Source organism: Vulpes lagopus, chromosome 7, assembly GCF_018345385.1.
Source record: "Vulpes lagopus strain Blue_001 chromosome 7, ASM1834538v1, whole genome shotgun sequence".
Lineage (NCBI taxonomy): Eukaryota > Metazoa > Chordata > Mammalia > Carnivora > Canidae > Vulpes > Vulpes lagopus.
This window is the reverse complement of record NC_054830.1, coordinates 18873880-18897928: the sequence shown is the minus strand read 5'-3', so window position 1 is coordinate 18897928 and position 24049 is coordinate 18873880. Positions and strand designations below refer to the sequence as shown.

Below are 24049 nucleotides of genomic sequence, written 5' to 3'. Positions count from 1 at the left end.
AATTTGTCCAGGAAAGGAATAGTAGGAACTGACAAAGGCTTCTTGGGCCAGACGGAAGAGCCTTGAACATCATGCTAAATCATGACTCTGGACTTCAACCTTCAGTCAAATGTCCCCCCCACACCACTCACCCCCGACTTCAAGCCTCCTCTAAGCCAGATATGCCTTCACAAAACAGTGAGTTTTAGGAGATTTCTGTTGACAAAGACAGTTTTGGTACCAGGGTAGAGAGTACACTAGAGGCTGAAGAACAGAGATTGGGAGTAAGGATTCCTGTTTGGAGGTGAGCTAGAAAGAGGGACAAAGCTTAATTAGGGATGTGGCCAGTAATGATACAGGGGATAAAGGAAGAAGATCGAGTCAGACCAGGTGGACCATGATGTAGCGATGTCACTACTCTGAAAAATGAACACATAGCAGGTTTAGCAGGACTGGACTCGAATATAGTATGGGATATAATACTGAGTTAATTGTTTTGGATGAGGAGCTTAACAGGTCTCCAAAAGGACATGCCCAGGAGAGATAAATGGAAATAGTGATTCTGCACTGAGAAAACCTAACTTCCTTGGGATGGAGTTGTGGGGACCTGTTAGCTTGTTAGTGATGGTTGAGGTCTTGGGTACCTTAGACAGTCTAGGACAGAGGGTGGAACAGGAAGAATTAAGGAGCACTAAGGGCAGAGTCCTGGAGAGTATCTGGAATTGCCCAGAAAACCAAGAGAAGCAGGGGAGAAGACTAAGAAGTAAGAGAACCAGTGTGATGTGATGGGAGCCAAGAATATAGAAGGGTGTTTTTCTGCATCCAGCCAACTCACTAAGGGCTAAGGTGACCTTCTCCCCCCCCTTTTATAAAGAGTTTATTAATTTATTCATGAGAGACACAGAGAGAGAGAGAGAGAGGTAGAGACACAGGCAGAGGGAGAAGCAGGCTCCATGCAGGGAGCCTGACAAGGGACTCGATTCCAGGACTCCAGAATCACACCCTGGCAGGTGCTAAACCGATGAGCCACCCAGGGATCCCTGCCCCGCCCCTTTAAAAGATTTTATTTAGGGCAGCCCCGGTGGCGCAGCAGTTTAGCGCCACCTGCAGCCTGGGGTGTGATCCTGGAGACCCAGGATCAAGTCCCACGTCGGGCTCCCTGCATGGAGCCTGCTTCTCCCTCTGCCTGTGTCTCTGCCTCTCTCTCTCTCTCTCTCTCTCTCTCTCTCTGTGTGTGTCTCTATGAATAAATAAATTAAAAAAAAATCTTAAAAAAAGATTTTATTTATTCATGAGAGACACACAGAGAGAGGCAGAAACATAGGCAGAGGGAGAAGCAGGTTCCCTGCAAGGAGACTGATGCAGGACTTGATCCCAGGGCCCCGGGATCATGACTTGAACCAAAGGCAGACCACTGACCACCCAGGTGCCCCTGTCCTTCTTCCTCTTAATTGACTCACTTTTTGGTTTAGCCCAGTATATTTCAAATTGCAAGAATGACCTAATGGGATGTTAAATTGATTAAGTGGTCCTTCCTTAGCATTTTTCTTGAAGCAGGCTCCATGCAGGGAGCCCGACACGGGACTCGATCCTGGGACCCCAGGACCATGCCCCCGGCCAAAGGCAGGCACCAAACCACCGAGCCATCCAGGGATCCCCCTTAGCACTTCTTAAGAATACAAACAGGGGCACCTGGCTCAGTCGGGTGAGTGGCTCTTGTTTGGCTCAAGTCATGATCTCAGGGTCGTGGGACTGAGCCTTATATCAGGCTCCACGTTCAGTAGGGAGTCTGCTTGAGATTCTCTCTCTTCCTCTGCCCCTCCCCCTGGTTCCTGTGCATGCATGTACTCTCTCTCAAAATAAATAAATAAATCTTTTAAAAAAATTGCTCATCCTTAAGAAAAAAAAATTGCTCATCTTTAAGAAAAAAAATGCAAAAAAAGGCTAGAATAAAAACACCAGAGTTTATTCACACAGTAAGGAAATATTTTTATTTTTTTAAAAAGATTTATTTTATTTATTCATGAGAGGCAGAGACACAGGCAGAGGGAGAAGCAGGCTCCCCTCAGGGAGCCCGATGTGGGACCTGATCCTGGAACTCTGGGATCACGCCCTGAGCCAAAGGCAGACGCCCAACCGCCTGAGCCACCCATGCATCCCAGGAAGTATTTTTCATAAAGATTTCTTTTTTAGGTACTGTGGTCACTGAGCAAATAAGCTGGAATGCCAGAGCCCCAGACTCCATCAACCCTCCTCTAGGCCTTTCTCTATCAATGATCTTCCCCCATTCCCATGGGTACACATAACCTACCCTGGCTACTAGCTGCTCTTTTGCTTATCAACATATAGACCTGTTCAAGTCTCATCAGAACAACACCCTGCTTAAAATAATTTCAAAACCCCCCTCTCTGCCCCAAGACAAAGCCTTATTAGCATGGTGTTCAAGGAGTATGAACTTCTTGGGCAGCGCGGGTGGCTCAGTGGTTTAGCGCCGCCTTCAGTCCAGGGCCCGATCCTGGAGACCTGGGATCAAGTCCCACATCAGGCTCCCTGCATGGAGCCTGCTTCTCCCTGTCTTTGTCTCTGACTCACTCTCTCTCTCTCTCTCTCTCTCTCTCTCTCTCTCTGTCTCTCATGAATAAAAAAATAAAATCTTAAAAAAAAAAGGGGGGGGTATGAATTTCTTGAACTGGCCTCCATCAAGTTACTTATAACTTCTTCAAATGCATCATGACTTATCTTTTATCAATAGTGTATGCAGTTTCATCGAATTGAAATGCCCTCCCCTTCTCGACTGGAATTCTATGTCTGCCCTATGAGACACTGCATCACCTAAACCTTTCTTATTCAGTATTCAGACAGTCAAGGATAATATATGTCTTCTACCTATACACAATGGGTTATCAACAAATTCTACATAACCCTGCTAGGCTCAAGAGTCTAATCTCGATTAGAAATAAACACAGGAATCTAGAGATCATTTATGTCTCAGCAGCCCACCATTCATTCAGTGCCTATGTATGAGGATGGAGGTTCCCTGGAGAAAAAGCCCAAGACAGTGACATTCTTATCAGGTCCATAGGAGGTACAGCATTACTTATTAGGAGAGAAAGAGTTCCCAATCATGGCCACTCCAGTTGTGGCTTTGAGAAACTAAGCAGCCAGCCAAACTTCCATGCAAACACACATATTCCCTGAGTAATGCTAGGTGGTCAGAGGTTGGAATAAACCTCATGCTCAAGGAGTTCAGAAAGAACCTGCTTCTGCTGACTTCAGCATCCCCAAGACAGAAAAAAGCAGCACAGCTGGAGAAGGAGACCGTTTCATCATTAGGCCCTAAGGCCTAGGCTGAATGAAAAGTTTCTGACTTACCTATCAGTTTCCCTGGAGTATTTAATCCGTTTCCTTTCTGGAGAGTCAAAAGATTGGAGCTTTTCTCTGCGATCATTTCCTCTTTCTTTAAACCTTCCCTGTTGGTAAGCAGAATAACAAATATGAAATTTCCATTTAAGGGGGTTGGGTAGTGGGGAAGCTTCGCTTTATTCCTTTTATTCCTTCTAACGTGAAGGGAGTTCAACTGTTAACTCCTGAATCTCTTGCTCCTTCATATTATTCTTCTTGAGAAAGCAGTGGCTTCTCTGATAAATTTGAAAAGATGAGGTGGTGTGCTTGACTCAATAGTTTTGTTTACCTCTTCTAAGGAGGTGCTGTCCATAGGTCTCCACAGGATTCGTGACCATCACAGAAGACCTGGCTCGGATAGCAAAGCCTGTGGCTGTATAGGCTGAGTCTGCCTAATTACATGATCTAGGCAGCAAGTCCATTCGGCTCTACACTAAACTACTTCCTCCCACTTAACCTCTCATAGTAAAAGATGTTACTTCATTTTTTTAAAAAGATTTTATTTATTTATTAATGAGAGACAGAGAGAAAAAGAGAAAGAGAGAGAGAGAGAGAGAGAGAGAGGCAGAGACACAGGCAGAGGGAGAAGTAGGCTCCATGCAGGGAGCCTGACGTGGGACTCAATCCCAGGTCTCCAGGATCAGGCCCTGGGCTGAAGGCAGTGCTAAAATGCTGAGCCACCTGGGCTGCCCAAAGATGTTATTTCAGTAGACCTATCTAATACTCCTCCACTGATTTTAAAAGCTAGGCGGGAAAGAGAAATGTTATTTATTTGACCTATCTGGAGACCTTAAACTACCACCACCTTTAAAATAGATGTATCAATTTTATTAAGGTATAATTTATACACAATGAAGTACACCCATTTTAATGGTAGTCTGATGAGTTTTGATAAATGTATACACCATTTTTAAGGGCCTCTTCATTCTCTGTCTTCAGCACAGCCTATAAATTTCATACCAGTAAAAAGGGTTGGGGTCAAGGGAATAGCAGGTCATCAAAACTTACCTCCTGTTCTCTCCTTTCCAGATAGGCTAGCTCCTGCTCAGACTGTTTTATCTTCCGATGGATTTCCAGATTTTGCTGAGAAGAGATAAAGTTCTATGAGTACAGGTCTAGAAAAAATGGTCCTAGAAAATGCCTTTAAGCCTTTCCCAATAGCTGCTTTAGGATTGTGGCTCCTTGGACTGACCAACTCTCCTGAGTGATCACTGTACCATGCAAACAACAATTCCTAACTAGATTGGCTTTAGAATCACCAATGGGAATCCAACTTGTAATGCTGGCTTGTCACACAGATTAGTTATGTGGTGTGGCACAAGAGAGATCTTCATTCTACTTTTTTCCAAATGTAGAAAACAGGGGTGCCTGGGTGGCTCAGTCAATTAAGTGTCTGATTTTTTTTTTTAAATAAATTTTTATTTATTTATAATAGTCACAGGGAGAGAGAGAGAGAGGCAGAGACACAGGCAGAGGGAGAAGCAGGCTCCATGCACTGGGAGCCTGACGTGGGATTCGATCCTGGGTCTTCAGGATCGTGCCCTGGGCCAAAGGCAGGTGCCAAACCGCTGTGCCACCCAGGGATCCCTGATTTTTTTTTTTTTAAGAATTTATTTATTTATTTGAGAGAAAGAGTGTGAGTGAGAACATGAGCAATGGGGGGAAGGGCAGAGGGAGAGGGAGAAGCAGACTTCCCCACTGAGCAGGGAGCCCAATGCAGGGTTCAATTTTAGGGCCCTGGGATCATGACCTGAGCTGAAGGCAAACACTTAACTGACTTAGCCACCCAGGCGCCCCAAGTGTCTGATTCTTGATTTCAGCTCAGGTATTCTCAGGGTTGTGAGATGAAGCCCTGAGTCGGGCTCTGTGCTCAGTGGGGAGTCTGCTTGAGATTCTCTTTCCCTTTCCCCAGCCTGTCCCCACCAACCCCACGCTCTGTCTCTCAAATAAATAAATAAATCTTTAAAGTGTAGAAAACACGAAATTGTTTTATAGGTCTTTATCTAAAGTAAAAATTATGAGAGGGGAATCTGAGCACATCAGTGAAGAAAACTTTATTTTTTTAAGATTTTATTTTTATTTAGAGAGACACAGAGCAAGAGAGAGAGCAAGCATACACGCAGAGGGAGAGTGAGAGGGAGAAGCAGACTCCCCACTGAGGAGACAGCCCAATGTTTGGGGCTCTATCCCAGGACCCTGAGATTGGACCCTGAGATTATGACCTGAGCCAAAGGCAGACGCTTAACCGACTGAGTCACCCAGGCATCCCTAGCGAAGAAAACTTAATGCCTACATGCTTTTCCTACCACTACCGCCATCACTACCCTCCACCCCCATCCTCAGACACTATTCACTCTTTCAAGCCCCCAGAGAAATATGAAAAGGAGAAAGTCCTAAAAGAATAAAAATCTTAAAAAAAGGCGGGAGGTGGGGGTGGTGCCTGGGTGGCTCAGTGGTTAAGCATCTGCCTTTGGCTCAGGTAGTGATCCCAGGGTCCTGGGATCAAGTCTCACATTGGGCTCTCCAAGGGGAGCCTGCTTCTCCCTCTGTCTATGTCTCTGTCTTTCTCTCTGTGTCTCTCATGAATAAATAAATAGTGGTTTAGTGCCGCCTTCAGCCCAGGGTGTGATCCTGGAGACCCAGGACCAAGTCCCACATCGGGCTCCCTGCATGGAGCCTGCTTCTCCCTCTGCCTATGTCTCTGCCTCTCTCTTTCTGTGTCTCTCATGAATAAATAAATAAAATCTTAAAAAAAAAAAAAAAAAGAAAAGAGAGAGAGAGAGAGAACAAAAAGGATGCTCTGAGAGTCCTATATTCCTCAAGGGTCCAAACTTCTCAAGCAATGGCTCTATTACACAATACCCTCAGGCATATATAAGAAACTTAAGATGTCCAGAACAGCTTTTGTATGAATGGGATTCTCTGTATTGGATCACTGCGAGGAAAGGAAAAAATACTATAGTACACTTTCCACTATTCTGGGGTCACTTCATTTTGTGGATTCACCAGACTTCTGGCTCCTCTTTCCTGGCGTTAACCATCAGACAGTTGAAATCTATTACTATTTTTTTTAACTTTATATATCCTTTTATATTTTTTTAATTTAATTTTTTAAAAAAGTAAGCTCTATACCCAATGTAGGGCTGGGGCTTGAACTCACAACCCCAAGATCAAGAGTCACACACTCTACCGACTGGGCCAGCCAGGAGCCCCCAAAAGCTGAAATTTCAATGTGTCAGTCTCGTGACTCAGAATTCCAGATCAAAGGGACTTGAGAGGTGATCTGTTGTAGGATTGTCAGAAACTTCTTAGATCCCTAGGAACTTTGCAAAGCCTCCACAGAGGCAGCTGGGAGAAGAGGTATGCCTATTACCAAAAGCAGAGCTTCTCAGCTTTTAGCTATATAAGACTTTGGATTTTATATTGAAAGAAAGTTTAAATCCAATCTCCTCACTGGCTCTAGCAACATCTGCTAGAGAAGGAGTGTGAAATAAATCACCCTATACTGAGAACATGAGTCTATCTAGGGGCTTTATTTGTCCAGAATTTGGCTGCTTGGTCAGTACATCTAAATAGGAAGACTGCAGGGGAGGATGAGTGTATGTCAGTTTACCACCCCAATAATAGATGTTGTGCCATGGCTCACAGCAGTGACTCCCCATGTGAAGAGATGGCACATGACCCACCTTCAGGGAAAACTACACAGTATCAGAACCAGCCAGAACAAGAGGAAGCCACCAAATACCACAGAAGAGAAGAGGCTTATCTGAGATCCAATCGTTAGGTTAATGGAAGAGCTATGGGGGAATCTCTGGGTGGCTCAGCAGTTTAGCACCTGCCTTTGGCCCAGGGCGTGATCCTGGAGTTCCAGGCTGTGTCTCCAGCACAGCCTCTGTATCTAGTGCCCCAGCCCCCGCCATGATGCTTGCCTTGGGTCTACACACTGCAGTTTTTGAATGTGGGCACAGCCTAATTCAGAGCAACTCATGACAAAAGATGGAGGAACAATTCATTTTGGTGGCTCAGCGGTTTAGTGCCACCTTCGGCCCAAGGTGTGATCCTGGAGACCCGGGATCAAGTCCCACATTGGGCTCCTTGCATGGAGCCTGCTTCTCCCTCTGTCTGTGTCTCTACCATTCTCTCTCTCTGTGTGTCTCTCATGAATAAATAAAATCTTAAAAAATAAATAAATTAAAGGTCAAGGCCCCTTCCCCATACCTTGTGCAGGTCTGAGAGCTGCTGGTGTTTGATCAGAACTTCTCTGTTGGGAAACTGCCTTCTGCAGAGCAGACAAGCCAGTTTATTCCAGTCAGTGAGTTTATCTTCTTCGTTTTCCTTCTTGGTCAGCTCCTCCCGCTGTGGGGGCTGTGTTGTGCGGGGCTGTGGAGGAGGGGTCTGCTCTTCCTCTTCCTCCTCCTCATAGTCACTGTCCCCTCCGTATTCACCCAAGAGGCCGATGAGCGGATTTACCACCTTAGGCTGGAAGGAGAAGGTCAGAGATTAACCAACCTCAACCTATACTGAGAGGCCTGTTTTCTGGATATTCTAATATGGGTATCTCATTTCTTCTCTTTTAGTTTGAATAATGAACTGGGCTCAAAATAGGCCCACTGACCATACTGCTCATTTCTCACATGGAAGCGACATGGTTCAAGCTTGGCTTTTCTCATTAATTGCTGAGATAAATCAGAAAGATTCCCTTAAAGTGACTCTAGCAAAAGAATAGTGGAGAGGAAGAAGGGAAATGGGAACTGAAACAGAGACAGGGAGAATTAAGTTACAAGTTTTAAAAGGAAGAGACAGCAGCAACCCCCCAAGTGACCATAACCCATGGAGAATAGGAAAAATAAACTTTATTAAGACTACGGTAACCTCTATAGTAAAAGAGATTTAGCAGGTGGATTAAAAGCAAATGAAGAATAAGCTCTCAGGTAGACATTCAGCTCCTGAGTGAGGCAAAGGCATGGTTAAGCCTGATGCTACAGTGAATTGAGCTAGTTAACACGGCATAGGCAGAGTATTTCTCAATAGTTTATAGGAACCATGAAATAATGATGCATGGCCCTTGGCCTGTGATCAACTGAAATAAAAAATAAAACATGGTCACTATTACTATATATTTATATTTAATCAGAATCACCTGTGATTGGAGGAGACCATCACTTTAATACACCTAAAAAAATGGGTACCAATTTTAGCATTTTTCACTTTGGCCAAGCAGGCAAACTATAAACACGACCATGCACACATTCCATATCTCAACTTCTTATGCAGCAACAAAAGGCAGGAAAAATCAGGGCCATGAAAATGAGTTTAGAAGAGAAAGATTAATAAGACCAAGATTAAAACTTAAAAAGGGCTAGGCATTCCCTTGTCGATGGGAATGGTGGAAGATACAATGAAAGAAAAGAGAAAGTAGCCTTGATTCTCCATTTATATTCCTATTACCAGACAGGAACGTTTATCTCATGCTCATACTCAAGAAAAGTCCTTGTTTGTGAGATAGAACAAAAGGACCCACACCAAAGTGAAGCATCAGCCTTTGAACTTCCCTTCCCATTCAGAATCAGAACCAGAACCAGACCCAGGCCCAGGCCTTGGCTTAGCCTTACTGGTGGAGGACTCTCTTCCTTCTTCACAGTGGGTGGCAGGGGCTTCTTAAAGACATCCTCTGGGGGCGCTGTCCCCTCACTGGCATTTTCCTGAAACTGATTAAGCCCATAATTCTTATGTGATACTCATAAAAGCTAGGTTAAGAACTCTGTTGAAATTAATTTGGTTTTCCAAACCTCCTAATTTATGAAATATCCAAAATGTTATGATTTCAAAATAAAAATCTTTTGAAAACATAACACTCAGTATATACTGAATGATCACTATATGTCAGGCACCAGATGAGATATTTATATGCATTACTGTCCTCAGTCTTTAACTACAACCCTCCCAGATACACATTACTATCCTCATTTTACAAATGACTGGGAATACAGTCAGAAATAAGTGACAAAAGCAGAATCCACATATTAAGCCAACAAAACTCTGAAGTCTAAGTTCTCAGAAATACAAACATATTTTCTCTCTCTCTCTCTGAATCTCTAGATAAACAACCAGCAATATTAGAAGGGGAAAAACAATATAATTCTTTGAAAACTAATTTGGATTTATGTCAGAAGACAGCAAAATATTCAAAATCTTCCATTTTGAAAGTTTATCCTAAGGAAGTAATTTAGAAGGAGAAATAAAATGCTAAATGATGCATATTATAACAGAAGAAGACCAGAAAGAAAAGAAAAACAACGCAAGAATGATGAAGAAAATAAGGGTACAGTTTTGTGTTTTTACCATACAAGCATTAAAATAATAAAGAGCATTATTGAGCCATGGAAAAGCTATTTATGATCAAATATAAACTGAGCAGAGAATACAGAATGGTAACCCCTGCTACAATTACACCTACAGATATGTGTATAGAGTCAAGCACTGAAGAGGGAGCACAGGAAAGTGAAACTGTGTGGAGCCCACGTGTTCGGTTTGAGCTGAGTCACTTTGTTCTACCATCCACAGGTTTTGCATTTGTGAAAAATTTACTACCAGCTGTAAGAGGCAATGGGATTGCCTGTTTTTATTTTTTTATAACTTGACACCTCAACCCTAGATCTATGACTCCTTTATTTGAATCTGTCATTATCTAGTAAAGAGCAGATTCACAAGTCTTCTTACCCTTGTCACTCCTCGGTCTTTTTTCTCCTTGCCATCTCTTTTAGATGCTTCCTTCTTGCTACTTGACTTTCCTTGACTAGAGGACTTCTTTTCCTTGATCTCTTCTTCTTCAGGTGATCCAGGGTCCTGGGGCACATAGACTTCTTGCTGCAATATAGTTAGAAACTGTTAAGTCTACAGGATGTCTCACTTTCCCAGTTAATTTGAGGCCTAAGAAACAAGTTTCCTACTAGGAGAAACAACAGCTCTCTCCCTCGCAAGCCTAAGAAGAGACCAAAGAGACCAAATCAAACAATTTTGAAACCCACTCCAGAGGCCAGGACACATCCAGACTACTCACTGTTCATTTTTCCAAAGCAGCACTGTTCTTACCTATAATGCTATGAAGCACTGATTTTCCATATAGGCAATAGTTAACAGAAAAGTCATCATCTTTATTTTTTAAATTTTATTGTTTTTTAAAAAATATTTATTTACTTATTTATTCATGAGAGACACAGAAAGACAGAGACATAGGCAGAGGGAGAAGTAGGCTCCTCGCAGGGAGCCTGATATGGGACTCGATCCCTGGACCGGGATCACACCCTGAGCCAAAGGCAGACGCTCAACTGCTGAGCCACCCAGGCATCCCAAGGTCATCATCTTTAAATCCTGAATGAACACAACTCAATATAAGATGCAGACTTTAAAAAAACACCAGACTAGACATGAGATACAGATAATATAACAGAGCAGCTACCAGGAATGGAGAAGTATTTAGAGTTCCATAAGATTTAAACTTTTCCACTTTTTATGTAATGAGCAATCAGAAAATCCAGGGAATAAAATCTTCAAAGTAACAAATTATAGGTACTTTTCTCAGAAGAATCATTGACAAGGTCAACAAACCAAAAACTCACCTGGGTGTTGGGGTCATAATAAGTTCCTGCCAAAGGGTCGTAATAGTAGCCAGTAGCAGAATCATATATGTAGCAGTCAGATGATGCTAGTGGGAATAAAACCAAAGCCGATATTAGTCCCTGTCCGGTAAAGTCCTGGCTGGGGACTCACTGAGAACAACCCAACAATGGGGCTGGCCAGCCCAAACAGCTGCAGAACCTGTAGATGGTGCTCTCTCTGAATGAGCACCCCCCCAGTCAACAGTATCTCTTGCTAACATGGTGATCACAAAGATTTCAATTAATGAGTAGTCAAGCGAAAAAGAGCAATAGAAATAAAACAAGTGACTTACACTGTTGTCCTTGTCGATTTGTATCTGAAGACCAGTCTGAATTTCTGCCTCCTCCTCTCCTATCTCGGAAATATTTTTTACCCTATCACAGAAAGGCTAGTTAAAATTATGGAACTTCTGATAGCTCTTAACTTTAATAGTCTCCTACTGGAGGGAATTCAAGATCACTCTTTCAGGCACTTACTTGACAGAGCACTTCCCAACTGCTGAAGCCTACCTGATAGTAGTGCATGTGGTCAGAATGGTCCCCAGAATCATTTCTGCAATAAATAATACAATACATCTTGAGTCTGCTACAAAAAGCCACTTGAGGATTGCCTAATCACACAGATTTGCCAAGAAACTTTCTTTCTCCCATTTTACAGGGAAAGAAACTGACCCAGAGCAAGCAGTTTTGGAAGTAAGTACAGAGAGTCCTACAAAGCCGCTACTGAAGCAAAACAGCAAACAAGTTGAGGGTGCTAGAGCAAGATCTGCCCCATCCCTGCAAGCCTGCCTCTCTGATGCGGCCATTTCCTAGTTACCACTCCTGGGTCAAGATAAGTATAAGAGTAAAGAGAAATTAGATTTCCCAGGGCCAAGGAGGTATGAACAGGGTCAGGGGAGTAGGGAGTAAGGACAGTATTTTCTTAGGATTCCAAGAGGCAGAATGTATTGAGATTTTTCTGCACATCCAAGACTATATCATCATTTGGGACCCAAAGACACCAGGGAGTGAAGAGGGAAGGGACTAAAGTACCTAGTACTGCTATTTAAGGAAACAAACAAAAACAATAAAAAAAGACAACTAGAGTCAAAATAAGGCAAGTTTCAGAAAAAGAAAACACACACGGGTATCTGAAGAAACCCACACTGGAAGGTATCATGTCTTACTATCTCCACCTTTTAGGAGTTGACTCCCTAAAACCTGAGTAGGGGAATCATAAAGAAGCCCCACTCCTCTGCCTTACCTTCGTTTTCCAGTGGCCAAGTTTACAGCTACCATCTTGCCATCAATACTAAATGGTGGATCAAGGTTCTGTAAGATCTTCACTACACGAAGAGCTTCCTGGGAAACCAAAGACATGGTTCAGCATAAAGAGAGAAAAGGCCATGTCCTGTTTTTTTTTTTTTTTTTTTTTTTTTAAAGATTTTATGTATTTATTCATGAGAGAGACAGAGAGGCAGAGACATAGGCAGAGGGAGAAGCAGACTCTCTGCAGGGAGCCTGATACAGGACTCGATCCCAGGATCCTGGGATCATGACCTGAGCCAAAGGCAGATACTCAAACACTGAGCCACCCAGGCACCCAAGGCCACGTCCTTTGAAAGAGAACTGAACATGGATTTTCCTTCTCAAAAGAAAAACTTACTGAACATTATATTCTGGTTGTAACTGTAATAGTAAGAGCACACTGGCAAAAAAAAAAAGGTAACTCTTGATGAAGGGTTGATCAGAATAGTGGTCATAGTAGTCATCAGTTTCTGGTATTGATATCAGAAACTCAAATCCTCTTCTTTTAGGCTGCAACTGTCATCGCATCAGATCCAGTTTACAAAGTCCCTTGTGATTTCTGAGCATGAAATCTAAAAAATACCAATGAGGGGCGCCTGAGTAGCTCAGCCAGTTGAGCATCTGACTTCAGCTCAGCTTATGATCTTGGGGTTCTGGGATCAAGCCCCTCGTCAAATTCCCTGCTCAGCAGGGAGTCTGCTTCTCCTCTACCTCTGCCCCTCCTCTGGCTCCTGCTCTCTCACTCTCACTCTCTCTCTCAAATAAACCAGTAAAATCTTAAAAAAGAAGAAGAAGAAAGAAGAAAGAAGAAAGAAGAAGAAAGAAAGAAAGAAAGAAAGAAAGAAATACATACCAATGATTTCCTTACTAACTTCATGTTACTTCAATAGAAAGGGGCCCCACAACTAAAAATTCAAGCCACAAGTATCTCTTAAACAACTTTTTAAGGAAAAAGAGGAAATGTCCTGTTACCATCAAATATAAAACCATCTATGGCTGAGCAAAACAAATGTAAGAAACTAGAAAATTTACTAAATCTTGGAAGGTTCATTTAGTACACAGATTCTTCACAAGTAAGTAAGTTCTCATGTTATTTTGACTGGACGTTGCAAAAGCCACAAGACAAAACCAAATTGGGAAAACAGAGTTCTAACTTTCAAGGGCAGTCCCTTCCTCTGAATGAGCATTAAACCCAAAGGGAAAAAACAAAAGGGTTTTTGATACCAGGTAGCACATGAGAATTCCAATGATAAGGAAGTCCTTCAAACCTTCTTGAGATTTTTACAGCCAGCTGTCCTTGGCCATTCCAAGAGAGAGGAAACTTACTGCATGGGAGTCGAGGTCAATAAAGCCATAAGTATGGCCCATGGGGCCAGTTCTGTTCTTGATGATACGGACATTGGCAGTAGTAAGGCGGACGTAGGGCTCCAACACTTCCACTATGACCTCAGGAGGAGTGGAACGGTAGATACGCTTTAGCATGATGGCTGCACAAACCATACATAAATGGGGGGAGCAAGGAAAGAGACAAAAGATTCATTTTCAAAGCCCTCAGAGCTTGACTTTTTTTTTTTTTAATTGCAGATGTTATTCTGCTCTAGCAAGACTGATTCTATAAAATAATGTTGGGTGACATAATTAAAACATTTCTTCACCAGTACTCAGAAATCTAAAATGATGCCTTGATGTATTTGAATAGCAACTTGCTATTTCGAAGGATGTAAATTCCTTTGACTTGTACAGCAAGGCGAGTAGAAAGCAACAGCCTCTATAAGCAGGCTGAGCAGTTTTATTAGGGTGGAAAATACCTGGTCCCTAGCTGCAAAACAGGCCATCTATATTTCAACTGCAGTGGTCAGTTTGGTTCGTGCCTTGACAAACCACTTACTTTTGCTCTCCCCATCCTGGCGTGTCTCCCCAGACCATGACTCCTTCTCTCGGTCTCTTCGGAAGGTGAGTCCTTCCCTTCGAGGAGGCAGATACCTTTCTCCTTCTCTCTTTTGATGTCCCAAGCGTGGTTCTTGTCCTTCTTCCCGCTTCTTGGGTTCAGGTTCCTTATCAGCTGACCTCGGGGACTGGTTGGGTTGTTTTTCTGATGGTGCTGGTATGGATGTTTTCTGAGGCTGAGGATAGGTTATTAATTCTTGCTTGGCCTCTGTCACTAGAGGAACAGAAACAGAAAGAGAATCTCCAGCAGGTTTCATTCAAAAGATACTACTGCTGTTGATTCCTCCTTACCTGCTACCAAATACTCATACCAGAATGCTTTTAATAGTCTCAGAAATAACTACAAAAAAGTCCTCCAACAGATTTTAAGCCAGGCCAATGAGATAGCACATGAAATAGTTCAAAGAAACCACTCAAGTATTTAAAATATTTCATCTTATGAGCTTTCTATGACTTCCCAAACATATAAATGTAAGAAATCCTTCATGAGATGCTAGGCTTATTAAAACCAATGATAAGAACATATTTGGGGACAAAATTACCCAAGTATATGATCTTTGCTGTAAGTTTGGTAGAAACATACATCCCAAATGTACATGTCTAGGGGTGTTGCTTCTTCCAGTATTGTGGTACTAAGATAGCTGTCTCATATTTTGTAAGGCCATGGGTCCCCTCTTCTCTGGGGAAGCTAACGCTAACAGGCCTACCTGCATATAGCTCATTCATATGTAAATAATTATAATGAGCAAATGTCCTTCAAAAAATAAAGGATTCATTTCAAATCTGTTTCCACAGCAGGACAATTTGTCCAATTAATTACGAACATATTTTTGCAATTAATTCATTCTTGGAGGGTTCACAAGAAGCCCTGTAGCTCAAAAAAAGACTTTCTATAGAAGCAATGTAGAGATTACTCAACAGCAGCAATAGGTAATTAGTGAACATTTGTTTTACCTATTTTCAGGTTAAAGCTTTTCAGCCCTCTTAGTGGTATAGTGGTATGGTGCTCAAGGATTTTTATAAACCAGCCATTCATTTGTTAGAATATATTGAGAAAGAAGTCTTTCTTTTCTTTTCTTTTCTTTTTTTTTTAAAGATTTTATTTATTTACTCATGAGAGACAGAGAGAGAGAGAGAGAGAGAGAGAAAGAGAGGCAGAGACACAGGCAGAGGGAGAAGCAGGCTCCATGCAGGGAGCCTGATGTGGAACTCGATCCCGGGTCTCCAGGATCACACTCTGGGCCGAAGGCGGCGCTAAACCGCTGAGCCACCCAGGCTGCCCAAGAAGTCTTTCTTCAGGGGAAAAACCCCCATAATGTTTCCTAATCTGAAGTAATACAAGCTAAAAATCTAAGTTATTTACTTACCTTCTCACAGGTTGGTTTGGTCTCTATAGCATCTAGAGCCTTCCTTAAAGATTTTCAGAACACCTGCTCCCCAGTCCTCACTAGAGAGTAGAGTCTCCACTACAGTCCAAACCCCAGCTAAGAAACTCTTCATAGACATACTAAGTCCTAAACTTGGAACAAACAAGTCCTTCAGAAGGCTACCTAGATCCCTACACTGAACTGTATTTTATAGTTATGCCCTAACTCTCCTGAGGGGTAATATCAGAAACAGGCATATAACAATCATTGCTATAGGACTGTTGTTATAGATGCCTTTGACAGAATCTTCAAAGTTGACTACACCTAAAGGGTATCTGGAGAATTTACTTAAAATTAAGTGACTAAGAAGCTGGTAGGTTTTTTCTTTATAAAAACAACATATTCCCTCAATCCTGATTATTTTTCTCTTGTTCATATTCTTACTGTTATTTTTTTAAATATTCATTCATTCATTCATTCATTCAGAGAGAGAGAAAGAGAGAGAGAGAGAGAGAACTGAGAGGCAGAGACACAGGCAGAGGGAGAAGCAGGCTCCATGCAGGGAGCCCAACGTGGGACTCGATCCCTGGTCTCCAGGATCACACCCCGGGCTGCAGGCAGTGCCAAACTGCTGCGCCACTGGGGCTGCCCTTTTTACTGTTATTTTAACAAATATTTTTCTGTTGAAGATCCTGAAATATTTATATAGAGTGTAAGTAAGAAAATAATTCCAATAATAGATGATTCCCAATAACTCTGAAGCAGTAGAAGATAAGGGTCACATGGACTAATGCCAAGGAGACTCTTTCTCAACTTAACATCCTTAAATATATTCTAAATAACAGTACTATTGACCTCTGGTCAGCTGCCCACATAGTTCCCTCAGTGTGAGGATCCAGCAACCCATCTCCTTCCCCTGGTGGAGCTCTGGGATTCAGTATCAGTCATTAAGAGGTCGTATGAATTTAGAGATCACATTGTACTTTTAAGAACTTTACAGTTTAACTTGTATTTAGGAGTGACCACTCTTAAAAACCAAAGAGAGCATCAAATTTGTTTTGCTCAGCACATAAAAACTACCAACATCACCTCTACCACCACTTACCTTCCCTTGGGCACTTGCAGACTGAACATGAAGATCGGTGTCCAGCTACGCTGGCCTTACACTGCATGGGAAAGGGAGAGACTTCAATTTGACCAAAAACATTTTTAAAAATCTTATGTATATGCAACACAATAGCACCTGCCAAACATGAAGGAAATAAGCCATATCCCAGATCACTGTAAAGCCTAACAAATCTGACGTCCTGCCACTCATCGGAGCTGGCAGACAGAATGTGGTGAACTACTCTTTGAGAGTAGCCTTCTAACAGGGTACCTGCACATGGGAGCAGCCCCAAATGCCTTTCTCCAAGACAAGGATATCTACAGGAAATAAACTAAACTATGAAAACTGGACTGTTTAATGGTTTATAGGGTACTATTGTTCCACAGCCATTGCTACTCACAGTCTGCATCCAACATTTGGTTCTGCACTGCTTATGACAGCCCTATTCAGGCTGGGTTGGAACTGACAATTCATTATTAACTCCCCTTTCTCAAACATTTATTTCAAAAAGGGACAAGGAAAGAGGAGGAAGATATATAAGTAGTGCCTTTGGCAGCTCTTCTGAGGACCTTAAAAGGAAAAGGAACATTCATTAGCCCAAACAAGAGAAGAGATACTGCTATGTGAATGTAGTTCTTGTTTGAACCTATGAATAAAAAGGCAAGCATATTGCCCAACTCTAAAGATGCTGAACTCTTGCCCATGAGTTTATAAGTAGTATGAGAGCTGACTGGCAGGAAACCAAAGAACAGGAACTGTGAAGAAAAGGCTGCTATTTGATTAGGGCTTTGTAGGGTGAATAAGGAGGGTATGACAGACACAGGAGAACAATAACCACCATAGAGGCTAATGAGTAAACAGTACACATCAGGTACCAGGCCTGTTCCACAAACTGTCGCTTAAGTGATTCAGACAACTAGTATCTTCTCATTTTGTAGAAGATGAAACTGAGGCCTAGAGAGCATAACTCAAGTAAGATCATTACAGTTGATTATTCCTTGTTCCCTTCTCTGTGAGTGGATCTTACACACAGACCTGCCTGTTGTCAAGTGACTGTGATGTCTCCCTGCAGGGTGAGTGCACTTCTGTCTCTAGTGTCAGCTTTGGTCACGTGTCTTGCTTTCACCAACAGAGAGTGTGAGTGAACATGACTTGTAGGGGCCTGGTAGAAGATCTAAGAGCCATTGCTTGGAAGAACAAGCCTCTTATTCTCTCCCTTATTCAGGGGGGATAGCAGTGCCACACTGGGACTACTCGTTCTAGCTGGGTCTCTGAATGAGAGGCCATGGAGCAGAACTGAAGCAATGACTCAAACATGTAACATGTACTTCCAAACATGTAACTTAAATAAAGAATATGTCTTTCAATTTAAGTCACTGGGATTTGGAGGCTGCTTGTTACTACAGAAGAGTTTTAAGTGGTGGAGTCAGCATCCTAACCTTGGTTTAAGTACCATAATGTTCACCTATTTCAAATGTTGAAATTTTTTAAAAGATGTATTTATTTGAGGGAGGAAGGGCAGAGGGACAGATCGAGAGGGAGAGAAACTCAAGCAGAGTTCCACACTGAGCGTGGAGCCTGAGGTGAGGCTTGATCTCATAACCCTGAGATCAACACCTGAGCCGAAATCAAGAGTCGGATGCTTAACCAACTAATAAGCCACCCAGGTGCCCCTAATGATTTCCAGTATATGTAGGAGTGCAATCAACACCATAATCTATTTTTTTTTAAGATTTTATTTATTTATTCACAAGAGACACACACACAGAGACAGAGAGAGAAAGAAGCAGAGACACAGGCAGAGGGAGAAGCAGGCTTCATGCAGGGAGCCCGACGTGGGACTCAACCCAGGGTCTCCAGGATCATGCCCTGGGCTGAAGGTGGCGCTAAACCTCGGAGCCCCCAGGCTGCCCCTCAACACCATAATCTAACTTTAGAACATTTTCATCAGCCCAAAAGAAACCTGATGGAGTCATTTCCCATTCCTACCATCAGCTCTATGGAATAGTGCAATAGAAGGTATTTTGTGTCTGGCATAATGTTTTCAAAGTTTATCCCTGTCTTAGCATGTTGCAGTACTCTTTCCTATCTATCTATCTATCTATCTATCTATCTATCTATCTATCTATCTATCTATCTATCTATCTATCTATCTATCTATCTATCTACTTTATTTGTGAGAGAGTATAAGCAGGAGGGGCAGAGGGAGAGAGGGAACCTCAAGCAAACTCTGCGCTGAGCACAGAGCTCGATGCAGGGCTCAATCTCATGAGACTTCAAGATCATGACCTGAGCCAAGAGTTGGAGACTTAACTGCACCACCAGGGCGCCTCACTTCATTCCTTTTTTTTTTTTTTTTTTTTTAAGATTTCATTTATTTATTCATGAGAGACACACACAGAGAGAGGCAGAGACACAGGCAGAGGGAGAAGCAGGCTCCATGCAGGGAGCCCGATATGGGACTTGATCCCAGGCCTCCAGGATCAGGCCCTGGGCTGAAGGCAGCACTAAACCGCTGAGCCAACCAGGCTGCCCCACTTCATTCCTTTTAATTGCCAAACAGCATTCTACTGTATGGCTGTACCACATGTTGTCTATCCATTCATCAGTTGATGGATATTTTGCTGTTTCCACTTCTGAGCCATTACAAATAATACTGCTACATATATTTTTTAAGGTGGTGCATTCCACATCAGGCCAAAGGTCACATATGCAGGGCTGGTACCTCAAACCTTTCCAAAAAAGGGGAGAAATTACTACAAGTATCCCTGAGTCAGCTAAGCAAGTGGCTTGTCATCTTAGGGGACAATATAATCAAGTCATTCTGCTTTTTTTTTTTTTTTACTTTTTATTTTTTATGAAGATTTTATTTATTCATGAGAGACACAGAAAGAGAGAGGCAGAGACATAGGCAGAGGGAGAAGCAGGCTCCATGCAGGAAGCCCAAGCTGGGACTCAATCTTAGAACTTCAGGATCATTACCAGAGCCAAAGGCAGATGCTCAACCACTGAGCCACCAAGGCATTCCCATTCTGTTCTTTTAGACAACAGCTTTGGCAATAGCCATATAATTTTGACATCAGATATCAACATTTGCTTTCTGCCAGTTAACAGAAAACAGTTTGGGGCGCCTGGGTGACTCAGTCAGTAGAGTGTTTAACTCTTGGTTTCAGTTCAGGTCATGATCTGAGATGTCCTTCTACCTCTGCCCCTCCCCCTGCTCACGTGCTCACTCTCGTTCTCAAAAGCAAATAATCTTTTAAAAAAATTGATCCAGGGATCCCTGGGTGGCGCAGTGGTTTGGCGCCTGCCTTTGGCCCAGGGCGCGATCCTGGAGACCCGGGATCGAATCCCACGTCGGGCTCCTGGTGCATGGAGCCTGCTTCTCCCTCTGCCTCTCTCTCTCTCTCTGTCTGTGTGACTATCATAAATAAATAAAAATTAAAAAAAAAATAAATAAAAAATAAAAAAACTGTATTCCAAATTGTTCCTTTAATGTTAGCTCCCTCCATCCCTGATTATAAAATAAACAATACATGTGCATTATAGCTGATAGGGAAATTATAAGAGAGGGGCAAAATTACCCATAATCACAAAACGTAGAGGCAATCACTATTAAAATGTTAAATGTTATCAAAATCCTAACGGTCTTTTTGTAGAAAGGCAAAGCTGATTCTCAAACTTATATGGAATTGCAAAAGACATTCAATAGCCAAAACAACTTTTAAAAAGAACAAATTTGAAAGACATACTAATTTCAAAGCCTTTTTTTTTTTTTTTAAAGATTTTATTTATTCATGAGAGAGAGAGAGAGAGAGAGAGGCAGAGATACAGGCCAAGGGAGAAGCAGGCTCCATGCAGGAAGCCTGATGTGGGACTTATTAATCCCTGGACCTGGGGATCACATCCCAAGTCAAAGGCAGATGCTCAACTGCTGAGCCACCCAGGTGTCCCGAACTAATTTCTAAACTTAATACAAAGCTACAATAATCAAACAGCATGCACTGACATAAGGATAAAAATATAGATCAATAGGGATGCCTGGGTGGCTCAGCAGTTGAGTGTCTGCCTTTGGCTCAGGGCATGATCCCGGGTCTGGGGATGGAGTCCTACATCTGGCTTCCTGTGAGAAGCCTGCTTCTCCCTCTACATCTCTGCACATGCACCGCCTCGCCCCCCCATGTGTGCATGTGTGTGTGTCTAATGAATAAATAAAATCTTTAAAAAAAATATATAGATCAACAGAATAAAACTGAAAGTCTATAGAAATAAACCTACAGACCTCTGGTCAACTGCTTTCCTTTTTTTTTTTTTTTTTTTTTTGGTCAACTGCTTTCCAACAAGGGTACAGATCATTCAATGGGAAAAGAATAGTTAATTCAACAAATGGTCCTTGGACAAGTGGATACCCACTTGCCAAAGAATGAAGCTGTACCCTTACCTCTCAGCACAATCAAAAATTAACTCAAAAAAAAAAAAATTAACTCAAAACAGATCAAATGTCTAAATATAAAAGCCCAAACTTAAAATTCTAAGAAGAAAACACTGGGGTAAGGGGCGGTGCGGGTGGCTCAGCGGTTAAGCGCCACCCTCAGTCCAGGGCCTGACCCTGGAGACCCGGGATCGAGTCCCGCGTCAGGCTCCCTGCATGGAGCCTGCTTCTCCCTCTGCCTGTGTCTCTGCCTCTCTGTGCGTGTTTCTCATGAATAAATAAATAAAATCTTAAAAAAAAAAAAAAGAACACACGGGGTAAATCTTCAACACCTTGGATTTGGTAATGGTTTCCTGACACCAAAAGACCAGCATCAAAAGAAAAAAATAGTTGAACTGGACTTTATTAAAATTAATTTTTGTGCAAAAAACTCAGAAAGTAAAAGACAACCTACAGAATGGAAGAAAATAATTGCAAATCACCTATCTGATAAAGGCTCAGAATGTATAAAGAACTTATTAACAAACAACCCAAATAAAAATGGGCAAAGGACTTGAATAAACATTTCTCCAGAAAGATACAAAAGTGGAAACAAGCACATAAAAGAATGATCAAAAAAAAAAAAAAAAAAAAAGATGCTCAACATCATTTATCACTTAGGGAGATGCAAATTAAAATCACAAGGTACGGGATCCCTGGGTGGCGCAGCGGTTTGGCGCCTGCCTTTGGCCCGGGGCGCGATCCTGGAGACCCAGGATCGAATCCCACGTCGGGCTCCCGGTGCATGGAGCCTGCTTCTCCCTCTGCCTATGTCTCTGCTTCTCTCTCTCTCTCACTGTGTGCCTATCATAAATAAATAAAATTAAAAAAAAAAAATTTAAAAATCACAAGGTACTATTTTATACCCATTAGAATGGCTATTACAAAAAAGGGTTGGAGTGCCTAGCTGGCTCAGTTGATAAGTGTGCAACTCTTGATCTTGAGGTTGTGAATTTGAACCCCACGATGGGTGTAGAGATAACTTAAAAACAAAAACATTTTTTAAAGGGTTAAAATTACAAACGTTGCCAAAGATGTGCAGAAATTAGAACACTCATACATTGCTGGTGGGAATGTAAAATGGTGTAGCTGCTGTCTATGGAAAACAATCTGGTGATTCCTCAAAGAGTTAAAACATAAAAGTACCATATGACCTGACAATTCCTTTGGTATATACTCGATGGAACTGAAAATGTATGTTCAAGCAAAAATTTGTACATGAATGAATAGTCCTAGCAGTCTTACTTTTTCAAGAGGTGCCAACAACCCAAATGTCCATAAACTGATGAATGGATAAATAAAATGTGGTAGAGCCATATATTATTCAGCCATAAAAATGAATATGGATACACTACAACATGGATAACCTTTGACAGACAACATGCGAATGACTGAAGGGGAGACACAAAAGGTCACATGTTCTGTGATTCCACTTACATGAAATGTCTAGAATAGGCAAATCCACAGATATAGAAAGCAGATTAGTGGTTTATTAGGAAATGAGGGAAAGGAGAATAAGGAGTAACTGCTCAGTAAATACAGTGTTTCCTTTTGAGATGATGGAAAGTTCTAGAACTAGATGGTAGTGATAGCTGTACAACACTGTGAATGTACCTAATGCCACCAAATTATATATTTTAAAATGGTTAAAACAATACATTTACTGTTATTTGTATTTTATCACAATTTTTTAAAAAGTTAAATGTTTTCTTAAAATGATACAGTCAAGGTAGTATATCCATGAAATATGAGTGCTTTGGTTAATGACAACCACAGCTATACAAATTATATTTCATTGAGATTATTAAAATGTCAAGCTAAAGTTTTTACTGAATTTTATCAAGTTCTATGATGAACTTTTAATGAATCATGGTTCAGAAACTTTATAAATTTTTCATAATTATTTTTGAAACAAAGTAGCAGCAATGAAAAATGACAAATTTTATTTTCATGCTCATTTGCAAGCTGGCTGGACTTAACAATAAGAGTATAACCTATGGGCGCCTGGGTGGCCCAATCAGTTAAGCGATTGCCTTCAGCTCAAGTCATGATCCCAGGGTCCTGGTACTGAGCACCATATTGGCTCCCTACTCTGCAAGGAGTCTGCTTCTCCCTTTGCTCCGCCCTCTTGCCTATGCTTTCTCGCTCATAAATAAAATCTTAAAAAGAGTATAGCCTAAAATCTTTAAATATGCCATTCTAGAAAACTATTGGAGCATAACACAGGTAAAATGTCATGGTACCTGAAGTTCTATATCCTTGGAAACACTTTAATATCCAAAAAATGTGTATCTCTCACAGAACCAACCTCCCCGAATACTAATCCCCTGTAACCACCCCCAGGAAGGGTTAACTAGGGAGAAATTAGAAGTCAACGTATTGTTATTCTTTCAGTTCATAATCAATTGAAAAGCATGGCGTATGTCCCTTGAGATAGTGCCTCCAACAGGCCCAGAATCCTCTATGGCCACACGCAGCAGCTGGGAAATATGAATGGTAGCTTACTTTGCCCTGACTTTATCTGAAGTGAATTAAGGTAGAAGAGCTCTGCCCTTGGCAATGCATACTACCAGGGAACACTGGAGACATGGGGGAGCTGTGCAGCTGGATCCTGACTTCTAAGGAATGGAATTCTTGGCACTTACCCGTTTGCAGTACCAAAAATCCGGCCCTGGTATATACTCAAGGGTGACCTCTTTGTCATGGATCATTAGAGTTCCCTGTGAAGACAAAGACAGAAGCCATCAACATCAACCCCCAGAGGAAGAGAGAGACAGGAAGGCACAGAGAGCCTTTCCAGTCCCCAAGCTGAAATATTTTACAGAGTGAA

General features: G+C 42.0%; 1 protein-coding gene across 5 annotated transcripts in view; it reads right to left on the bottom strand.

Annotated features, from left to right (window-relative positions):
• RBM6 (RNA binding motif protein 6) overlaps positions 1-24049 on the bottom strand; it is a 122104-nt gene that overhangs the window by 1517 nt on the left and 96538 nt on the right. For all 5 annotated transcript variants that reach the window (XM_041761443.1, XM_041761446.1, XM_041761445.1 and 2 more), the window contains 13 exons: positions 23865-23939; positions 16746-16806; positions 14215-14487; positions 13653-13813; positions 12283-12380; positions 11550-11592; positions 11333-11414; positions 11001-11086; positions 10102-10248; positions 8994-9089; positions 7600-7860; positions 4390-4464; positions 3352-3449 (listed from right to left, as the gene is read on the bottom strand). In XM_041761443.1, the coding sequence (XP_041617377.1) occupies positions 3352-3449; positions 4390-4464; positions 7600-7860; positions 8994-9089; positions 10102-10248; positions 11001-11086; positions 11333-11414; positions 11550-11592; positions 12283-12380; positions 13653-13813; positions 14215-14487; positions 16746-16806; positions 23865-23939 (1556 nt within the window). The remainder of the gene's footprint in view (positions 1-3351; positions 3450-4389; positions 4465-7599; positions 7861-8993; positions 9090-10101; positions 10249-11000; positions 11087-11332; positions 11415-11549; positions 11593-12282; positions 12381-13652; positions 13814-14214; positions 14488-16745; positions 16807-23864; positions 23940-24049) is intronic.